Source organism: Hyalella azteca, unplaced genomic scaffold (assembly GCF_000764305.2).
Source record: "Hyalella azteca isolate HAZT.00-mixed unplaced genomic scaffold, Hazt_2.0.2 contig12736, whole genome shotgun sequence".
NCBI classification, from domain to species: Eukaryota; Metazoa; Arthropoda; class Malacostraca; order Amphipoda; family Hyalellidae; genus Hyalella; species Hyalella azteca.
This window is the reverse complement of record NW_025942685.1, coordinates 25,558-36,834: the sequence shown is the minus strand read 5'-3', so window position 1 is coordinate 36,834 and position 11,277 is coordinate 25,558. Positions and strand designations below refer to the sequence as shown.

At 39.9% G+C, this 11,277-nt stretch overlaps 1 protein-coding gene across 1 annotated transcript; it reads right to left on the bottom strand.

Annotated features, from left to right (window-relative positions):
- Window positions 1-22: 22 nt before the first annotated feature.
- On the bottom strand, window positions 23-6,791 carry LOC125178787 (the record flags this gene model as incomplete). The annotated part of the gene is made up of 8 exons (XM_047883369.1): window positions 6,719-6,791; window positions 5,679-5,736; window positions 4,160-4,251; window positions 3,596-3,661; window positions 1,554-1,802; window positions 1,125-1,264; window positions 689-907; window positions 23-140 (listed from the first exon to the last, which is right to left on the bottom strand). Coding segments are annotated over exons 1-8 (1,015 nt in total), but the record flags the coding sequence as incomplete, so codon positions are not given.
- Window positions 6,792-11,277: the final 4,486 nt, after the last annotated feature.

Genomic DNA, 11,277 nt, shown 5'->3' with positions numbered 1-11,277 from the left:
CTACACATTTCGTTGGTCTTACTGAGTTTAGGTATGATAATGCTGAGCTTGTACTTGATGGACTGGCCGGGTAGGAGTGCCGTGGTCGGGTCCGTGCCCACGACTGTCAGCGCCATGTTGAGAGCCAATGAACCGGATCCCTTCAACGGGTTTGTAAAAAAGACATTCAAGCAGCTGCAACGACATTTTCTCCACATTTCACTGATTCATGATTAAAAATAGAATATTCATGTCCCATAAACAACTAGCACAAGTCAAGGAGCTCGAGCTCCTTGACTTGCGACTGCCCCGCTTGTAGACACTCACGGCGTGACGCTGTGGTGTAGCAGCAGGTGATATTACTGCACCGCTTGTAGAACACTCACGGCGTGACGCTGTGGTGTAGTAGCAGGGGACATTCAGCAGCATTCCCTCGACTTGTTCAACGTAAGTAATGCCAAAGAAAGTTTTGAAGCACAAAAATAATGCAATACGATTTCCGCTCTTGAACATGGAATGCAAGATCGTAACGGCCGTATAAAGTGAATAGAGATGGCATGCGTGAACAGCGCATAGTCCTCGCAGCGTTCATGTAGTCGGGGTTGGATGGAGAGGTAGCGTGTCTAACCCGCGCACTGAACTCTAGCGAATTTAATGTCGTCAGATTAGGAGAGGAGGCACTGCAACTTAACCACGATGTTGCACTCACCGCACTCATATCGTAGTTGTAGGACATCGTCCCGAGCCACACGGTCCCGTTAGCGTACGTTGCTCCGGCGGTGACATTGGCTGCAGTGTTGGTGTAGGCAGGGTTTGAGACCAGGGACGCGTCAAAATTGATCTCGATGGTGCTGTCAGTGAAGGGTCCAGCGCTGTTGACGGCCGCGGAGTTCATCAGGCTGCCGAAGTCGATGATTGCTCGATCGTTCTGGAACGATGGTAAGGCAATGGCGGATCCAAATTGAATAAGGAGATAAAATTTATGTCATGCTGTTCTTCCCGAATTAAATGCAAAATCATTGACTCAAAATGTCAAACGGTGAAATTTTAGTGCGAAACAAGTTGAAACAACTCGTATGCTATTTTAAGGAAAAGTTTAACGTCAATTTAATTTAACAAATGAGTAGTTTATGAATGAGTCTGACCACTCCAGAGAGGAAAGCATTCTCCTTGATGTCGGGTGTGAAAGATGCCGCTGTAAGAGCGCCGCCCGTGCCACTCGTGATCAGGGAGCCGAACGCCGTAATTTGTAAGTTGCAGAGCGCGAAGGGCGTGATGCCCGACACTGNATGATATGCATTAACAATTTTTTTGTTGGACAATCAATATTATTCACATCAGAAGATATTTTTTCAATCTTAAGGGAAATGACTGGTCTGAATTCATAGCAGCATATTGGGTGCATTTAACTACTGAAGTCTGAATAAAAATATGTGTGCTGAACACGTCAAATTAATGAAAATAAAAAGTAATTCATATATAACGATTATCTAGAGGTTAAAAAAATACTCGATCATTGATATATTATAACGAAAATAATAAGAATTTGATGCAAACAAATCATCAGGACGCACGCTGGATTTGCAGCTGTAGGTAGTACGTTTCTCCGGGCTCCAGCAGGGCCGAGTCTTTGATCAGGACGTCGCCCGTCACTGGGTCCATTTTGAACGGGTTTTCATCGGCAGATGAGAACGGGCGCATCAACTTCAGAGGCCCGTACTCTATTGCTCCGCACGGGCACTCGGCGAACAGATTTGTGCGCACGATATTCGTGCAGCTGATCGTTTGGTCGTCGTCCGTTGCGTTCACTTGGTACACCAAACCTGCCGTGGAGCAGAGAATTAGATGCCAAATGTGCTGAACAATCAATTAGCTACTGCGATTATGAATAAATTCTTGGTTCAACTCATAATCAACGGCAATTGCATCAAAACCATGAAAGTTCTGAACTTTTAACTACATTTATTTTTTTCTGTTACTTAGTCTTCCCTACACAAAATTTCTCGTAATCACATTAACTTCAGATCATAATATATATTAAATTTCAAAATGGAAGGAGAATTATTTCAAATCATCAATAACATTGATCAGCGATTTTCGATACGCTAAACTCAATCGCTCTTCAACAAACTTTGAGGACCAATTTGCATTTAGGAGTGATCTGGTGTTGATGATGGCGCCGGCAGTTCAATTGAGCTGTGAAAATAAATAAACATTCCCTTACGACGGTTCACCCGGACGGTGCTAAGCAACCCTCAACACGCGCGCTATGTCAGTTTATGCGCATGCGGATAGAAAGGCCTTGTAGAGCAACGTTCCAAAAGTATGTTTTACGTCGCATTTTGTTTACCTGGTAGATGCAGTAGTGGATTCAATAGTCACATACAACGTGGTATTTAAGATCTTTACTCGACCGCTGAAGAAGGATTTATTTAACAATTATTGGTAAAAAAGTTATCATACAGCAGACTGAATGTTTAATCTAAAACAAAGTGAAATATGTTCAAATGAACAGGTAAATATTTCATGACCCAATTTTTCGTGCTCACCATGAAATGAATATAAGAATTGAATTGTCAATCTACAAAGGAGAAGACTATGATAACTGTAAAGTCGGCACTGTTAGATATGACAGACTGCTGCTGTTAAGTGCTTTTTTATAGAAAGGCCGTCAATGACTGGCTGATGAACTTACGATCTCTTAATTTTTTTTGAAAGTATGGCCCCTGGTCGATGCAGTAGTGGATTCTATAATCACATACGACGTGATATTTGAGATCTTTACTCAACCGCTGAAGAAGAATTTATTCAACAATTATTGGTACAAAAGTTATCATACAGCAGAATGAATGTTTAATCTAAAACAAAGTGAAATATGTTCAAATGAACAGGTAAATATTTCATGACCCAATTTTTCGTGCCCACCATGAAATGAATATAAGAATTGAATTGTCACTCTACAAAGGAGAAGACTATGATATCTGTAAAGTCGGCACTGTTAGATATGACAGACTGCTGCTGTTAAGTGCTCAGGGTCAAAATGCAAATGATTGCTGCACATGGTCATTGGTAATCAAATAAATGTGGGTGTAGTGTATAAACGAGCGTGTAATGCGCAAATGTGCGGGTAATGTGTAAACGTCTAGGTAGTGTATTAATGTATATGTAATTTATAAATATGTGTTGTTTATAAGCGTGTGTGTATAGTGTAGAAATGTGTGGGGAGAGTGTTAGGTCGTGGGCAAAGAGCTAAATTTGATTTGACAAATCAATACTCATACTGAGAGGTCGCTCCTTGGATGAAACTAATCAGAACTTGATACGAACTCTGATGTCGTTATGAATAATGAATTTCCTGGTCGAATGTCTTCTCGTTAAGCATTTTAACACTTGTTTTATGATAGAATGGCCACACCGCAGTTCGAAAAGTCAAACAAATTATTCGAAGCATGCGTATTGAAGTATTTTAAGTTAAAACCTTGACATAAAAATTCACGTGACGAAAATAAACAGGATTCGACCTGTCAGTTGCAAATAAGATCGAATGAACCAGGAATTCCAACATTTTGATGGTTTGGTCGACATCCAAGATTTCAAGACAAGATTTCATACACACCTGAACGGTCAGCTGAGATTTTTATTCCATCGTGCTCTTTTTCCAACGTAATTGGGAAGCGGTCCACTGAAAGCAAAGAAAATAACAATAATGATTAAAATTTTTCACTTCCAACTTTAAATACAAATAGTTTGTTAGTATTGTAAATCTCTAGTAATATTAAAATGACAATAAAGGAATCGATTGAAGGAGTTAACAGGACTACTGGTCGCCACCCGGTGTCCTTGTCTTCAGTGCACCCTGTTTGCGGAGGTTCCTTTAACCTGTCATTAATCGAATACAAATTAGTTAGTTAGCGCTGCATCTCGAATGTTTCCCGAACGGAGCTAGTGCCTACATTTCTAGTTACCTACACTTCCATTCACCTTCACTTCTATTTACGTGCACTTCTATTTACCTACACTTCTCTTTACCTACACTTCTATTTATCTAAACTTGTCTTTTCCTACACTTCTATTTACCTACACTACTATCTACCTACACTTTTATCTACCTACACTTCCATTAATTTACTAGAAGTGTAAACATAAATAATATCTTTAACAAAGTATACCGTAAACTAACCGTACTCGTCGCAGGTGTCGCCGGTGTAGCAGGGCAGGCAGACGCAGCCTCTACGCGCGCCGCACTGCGAGTGCTCCCCACACTGCCATGTGCTGCAGTGTGGATTAATTAAAACGGAATTAATGTAGGTATATAGGAATTAAATGTCGTGAGGAAGAAGTATAGGAAGAGGTATAGGAAGAGGTATAGGAAGAGGAATGTAGGTATATAGGAATCACTGCCGTATGCTCCCCACACTGCCATGTCCTGCAGGCGACAGCAGACGGAATTAATGCACTTACATCAGTAAATGTAGCTTATCAAAAACAAGTATAAAATAAATATGTTCAAGCTTATAAGTAATTAGTGGCAGAAAATAAGCATATATGATGCCGTATGCTCCCCAGCACTGCCATGAGCTGCAGGCGACAGCAGACGGAATTAATGCATAGTGCTCGCCACACTGCCACGTCCACCAGTCGGGAGCAATAAAAATTATTTAAGAACAAACTCAAAATGTATCACTATTCGATCGCACGATAAATTGAATTTGTCAATAACTTTCGTATGCATAACTTGTAAAAATACTGTGAGGAATGCGCGACTGCTGAAAGATACGCAACTGCAAATAAGATGCCAGCAATGGCAGCGGGACGAGAATCGTGTCGTTCCCCGTATCACCTATACTTAATGAATTGATCGTTTGTTTTTTTTAACGGCGTTACAAAGCGCAATAAAATCACGTAGAAACGATTCAGCTAATTTTCAAACACTGGCAGGCAGTGCATAAAAAAATCCACAGCATTTTTTTCATAGTATTCAACAAGGCCTATTGAAAATCCTTAGTTACTATATAATTATTGATTCGAATTTAAAGCGTGTAAAAAGGTATGTTAAAATCATTGTTTGCCATTCTTATTACTCACTTAGAAGTGAAGACCCATTTAATTTGGTCGTTAGGTTTAGGACGTTAGGGCTAGGGTTAGAATTGGGGTTAAAATCTATTATTAAATGCTTTTTGGGTTTGGTTTAGGCCAGGTCAAGCTTCACTCGCGAAGAAAAAAAACTTGGCTGTCTTCACCTAATACTCGGATGATTAAGCATCTAATCTTAGTCCGATTCCATCAGATTAAGAATTTGATTCCATCCCCAACCTAACCCTAACGATTTTAATTCCCGGTTTTATGAATAATCCGACCATCGAAAGGTCATTTTATTCACGATCGGGTAGAATAAGTGACCAAAGAACGGCATGAGTATGTCGTTGAATTTGTTTAGCTGACCGGGTTATGTCCTTAATTGTGCAGACAGTCTTGCACCTCAACTGCATCGATGGGAATCGTTATGCGGATAGTTATTTTTCTTCAATTTCCGCTAAACTGATAGAAACTTCCGCCAAATTTTTTATTGAAATCACATTGCACTAAAAATGTATGTTTATTTATTAGAAGGTATTTCATGGATTTAGATTCAGGACGAATAGCTCAGGGCTGTTTTTGCTAATCCTGCCTAATCTTGATGAGAATGCAGTAATACTCACATTAAGCACGAGTCATCTTTGCAGTTTGGTGGCTTGTGATAACAGTCTTTTGCTGCAACTGAAATAGAAACAATATATTTTTTTTCGTAATTAAATAATAGTCTTCTTGTTGATTGCCAAGTCTACATTGAACAGAGAACACACTCATGGTCGATCACACGATATAAATTGCGATCGTATTTGAAAATAAAAAGTTCTACAAATTAGTTTTAAACACAGTTAATTATTGCCTTGTATCTAGGTGGCCCAAAGTTCATTAAAGTAAACTCGTCCACCTCTGTAATCATTCCGTTTCATTTACAAATAATGAGTACTTTCGAGATATAATAAATCAAGTTGTAGACCTCGGAAAATATCCAGGACCTTGTTACAAATTCATGCCCAGCAATCTAGAGTTGGAGAGAACATGCCATGCAGCCAATCAAGACGACCATGTAAATGCATCACAAAATACCTTCCAGTTGGCAAACAATCATGTACTTCGAGCTGCTGGACCAACGATCACGATTTTTAATTAAGACTTCGTTCAGTAAACACGCACCAACAAAGCGGAACTACCTAACAAGTTTGTACTGCTCATCACGCAAACGACATCACGCAAACGAAATCGAGAATATTTTGGGTCGATGGGTTGTCGTAGGAACGAAGACACAGAAATAGAATAAGCTTTAATATCAAAGCAGGTAAGTGCATGACAGGCTTGAGCTCAAGCCCATCTGTCTACTGGAGTAATATCTTAGGAGATTTGTGCCGGTAATTCTTCCAAAAATTCATAGTTGATTGCAATAACACTATGGTACAAAATTTGTTGAGTAAGGTTAAGCCAAAAAATAATTCATGATTGAGAAATTTTTTCCCGTATTCTAATAATTGCACACTTGATTCATTGCTTATGGCAAGTCAAATGTTTGCTTCATCTGATCTCATTTTCAATGGAAAACTCCTCGTTTATTATTCAACCAAATTTTACAGATTTTTTTGGGAATCGGAACTGAATTATTCGTTAGTTTTAAGCAAAACCAACGTACAATATTACTTACCTAGTGTCGCTGAAACGAGCAGAAGCACATCAAGTCTTTTGAACATAATGACGACTAATTTCGCACGTCTCATTTACGCTTTAAGTTTTGGATTTCAAATTTGATACCGTCACAAAAGCAAGTACTTCAAATTTTATTTACCATGATTGCTAAGATAACAGTTCTGTTGAGGAAGTCAAGTCGATAACAGTAACTGCATATGCTTGCATAACATTTGTAGAAATACACACTAACGCACTTAAAAGTATCAAAATTTATATGAGCTCGTGTAGCTATAATATCAATTCAACAAGATAAAAAATTGCAAGAATAAATCCATTGATTCCTGATTTCTGGTTCTACATCGGCATCTTGAATATTTTTCTTGTTAATGCAATACAAAGAGTGGAATGTAGTGAACCGCATTGGACCAGATGAACCGGGAACGGGACTCGGTTCTCAGGCGACCAATATGTCTTGTCTCTATCAATTCTTCTATGTGCTTAATAATAAAACTTGGCATTTTTGCTTAATTCCTGCATCAACAATTTTCTCTGTCCTTCAGCACAGATCTAACGGCAATAAAAGGAACTTCATTTCAATTGACGCCGAAATCACCACTTCTTGCTACAGAGTCAAGCTATTCATCTCATTTCAAATCCCTATGAGGTGAAACAATAATCCATATAAGGTGAGACAATCATCCCTATAAGGAGAGACAATCATCCCTATAAGGGAAGACAATCATCCATATAACGGAGACAATCATCCCTATAAGGGGAGACAATCATCCCTATAAGGGGAGACAATAATCCCAATAAGGGGAGACAATCATCCGTATAAGGGAAACAATCATCCCTATAAGTATAAGGGGAGACAATCATCCATATAAGGTGAGACAATCTTCCCAATAAAATGAGACAATCATCCCTGTAAGAGGAGACAATCATGCCAATAAATTTAGACAATCATCCATGTGAGGCGAGACATCATCCACATACGGTGAGACAATCATCCCAATAATATGAGAAAGATGCGTCTAAAATGGATACGTGAGAGACTGAATATTGAACCTTATAATGAGACACAGTTGTTAATATATAAAACTATAACATGAACACTTAGCGATCTCAAAGTTTTCATGTATAACTCTTCTCCAAAAAATAATCAATCTTATTTATACGACATTTCCTGATTTTTCACTAAGTTTATCGGTTTCATTAATGAACTTGCAAATGACTCGACACATCTCAACGTTTCCCTTGCGTTTCACACAGATATTATGTAGTTGACACGAGTGCTTCTATAGACTGATTCAAATCTTATGGAGATTAATGTGTGAAACTGTTAATTTCACTTGTGTTTCATAACTTTTACTGTGTGTTTCATACTTTATTAAGTTCACGCAGAGTCAATATTGAGGGAGTTTATTGGCAGTTTTATTGCCATTGATACAAAATAATTTTGTTTTTCTGGCTCACCACCCAAGACATTTTGACTGGAGCTGCTACCAGCACGAGAGGCAGCGTACTGACGCTGGCGCGTCTCAGTGACAACTCGCTGCATGACTTTCCTGCTCTTGCCTTCTGGAGGGAAGACTGAGCTGCAGCTGACTGCTCACTGCTCAGCTGCTTGCTGCTCAGCTGATTGAAATAGGCTTGCCTTCTGGAGGGAAGGCTGAGCTGCAGCTGACTGCTCACTGCTCAGCTGCTTGCTGCTCAGCTGATTGAAATGGTCTTGCCTTCTGGAGGGAAGGCTGAGCTGCAGCTGACTGCTCACTGCTCAGCTGCTTGCTGCTCAGCTGATTGAAATGGTCTTGCCTTCTGGAGGGAAGGCTGAGCTGCAGCTGACTGCTCACTGCTCAGCTGCTTGCTGCTCAGCTGATTGAAATGGTCTTGCCTTCTGGAGGGAAGGCTGAGCTGCAGCTGACTGCTCACTGCTCAGCTGCTTGCTGCTCAGCTGATTGAAATGGTCTTGCCTTCTGGAGGGAAGGCTGAGCTGCAGCTGACTGCTCACTGCTCAGCTGCTTGCTGCTCAGCTGATTGAAATGGTCTTGCCTTCTGGAGGGAAGGCTGAGCTGCAGCTGACTGCTCACTGCTCAGCTGCTTGCTGCTCAGCTGATTGAAATGGTCTTGCCTTCTGGAGGGAAGGCTGAGCTGCAGCTGACTGCTCACTGCTCAGCTGCTTGCTGCTCAGCTGATTGAAATGGTCTTGCCTTCTGGAGGGAAGGCTGAGCTGCAGCTGACTGCTCACTGCTCAGCTGCTTGCTGCTCAGCTGATTGAAATGGTCTTGCCTTCTGGAGGGAAGGCTGAGCTGCAGCTGACTGCTCACTGCTCAGCTGCTTGCTGCTCAGCTGATTGAAATGGTCTTGCCTTCTGGANCTTTTTGGAGCACAAGAAGAACGTGTTTTTTAAAAAAGTATTTTTAAGTATTTTATTTAGCTGTAACCTTATGTTAAAAAAACCACTATTGCTATTCCAGACGAAATTTTTGATACTGTAAACAGGAAAATTGCAATGACTTTAAACCATGCCGGAATTATAACACGAGTACTTTATATAACCTCTGATCAACAATATAATGAATTTTCCATTCCGAACTAAAAAATTCAATCCGATACCGACATTCTACTGCGACTTGTGTATAGCATTGAAGTCTCAGGCGGTGTTTTTCGGTGACTGCCTTGTGTTCTAAAATTAATTTTTTTTCTAAGTAATTTTGTATCCGGTTGAAGATAAGTTAATATTATATGAATGGTCTCGTATTGATGTGTCCGAGCATCTTTCCCAACGCTGCTGCAGTCCTATACGGCGAGCACCATACAGCGCCCCATCATTTGTGTTGTAGAAGGATTACACGGTGGTCGAGGGATAATTGCTCATGGCTTACAATCACGGCTCCTCTAGAACAATCCTCCATGTCTCGTGGTGCATGGATTTCACGGTGGCCGTCTGATGATGGCTCATGGCTTACAATCACCGCTCCTCTAGAACAATCCTGCATGTCTCGTGGTGCATGGAACACCCGGTGGCCGTCTGATGATGGCTCATGGCTTACAATCACCGCTCCTCTTGAACAATCCTCCATGTCTCGTGGTGCATGGATCACACGGTGGCCGTCTGATGATGGCTCATGGCTTACAATCACCGCTCCTCTAGAACAATCCTCCATGCTCACCTCATGACAGGATCCTCGGAAGTCTCATTCATTCTTTCTAAACAAATTATTTACAAAGCTGTCATGGCCGCAATTGTTCTGAAATACTTGGGTTTTGGATAGCTAAACCGCTCTGTTGTTTCATATAATTAGCAGACTTCATATAAAAAGACTATATTCTCCACAATGCGTCTTGTTTGATTTTACGTCTAGTATTTTTGCCTTTTTGTGACAATGATGAGGATGACGAGGAGTCTGAATCACTCGAGATGCGAAAGATGGGTAAGCGTTTAGGAGTCCATTTAATTTAGTCCTACATCGTTCTGCGTAGCTGCGACTCTAACCACCCTTTGCGCATTGTTATTTTGGCACCGCGATTTCATTGAAATTTTTTATCAGTTAAAAAAGTTGCTTCTTGAATCGATAAAAAATTTTAGTTAAATGTTTCATCGATCGGTTTTCAATAGCATTTTAATAAGAGTAAAATCCTGTTCAGCGAGACCTTAAGAATCAGATCGCTTTCAAATTTGTTCGTAATTGAGAAATTCAGGCATCACTGCTGGAGTTATAATTTCGCCAAACTATGAGTCCATTTAATTTAGTCCTACATCGTTCTGCGTTGCTGCGCTTGTAGCCACCCTTTGAGCATTGTTATTTTGGCACCGCAATTAAATAGAAATTTTTTATCAGTTAAAAAAGTTGCTTCTTAAATTGATATACAATTATAGTTCAATGTTTCATCGTTCGGTTTTAATAGCATTTTTCTTTATATCAAAATCATGTTCACCGATACCATAAGAATCGGATCACTTTCAAATTTGTTCGTAATTGAGTAATTCAAGCATCACTGCTGGAGTTATAATTTCGCCAAACTATTTCATTCGTGTTTGTGATACATATGAATAGTATGTGATTGTATATGTAGTGATATAAATCATGACAAGTACCAATTCTTCGTTTTATTTTTTCTTTCACGTTTTTTTTTTTGTTTCAGAACCTCCTATCCATTCAATTATCAATTGCAACTATTTAATTGAGTGCGTGCCATTCATTGTATTTCTTTATTTCCTCTGCATCTTGATTTAATCCATCAATGTCTTCAGTTCCGATGAAGTGTTGATAATACACCGCTTATCTTTGCTCAGTGGTTAGCGTGGTTTGGCCATGCTAGTGCTGAAATAGGAGCTTTCATACTTCAGCGCTTACACACCTGAGCTATTGAAACTGAGCTAATGATGTAGATTGTAGCAGAACTGTTATGTCGGTGGCGTCATTAAAGAACTTACGATGTACCTAATTTTTTTCTCGAGTTACACTGTGTTACTGTCGAGCTTAGTTCCCTTTTGCTTAGAATTAAGTGCAGTTATTTGTTACTACAAGATAGTTAGTTATTCTTGTTGCCTGTCTTTATGCATGTGAGAAT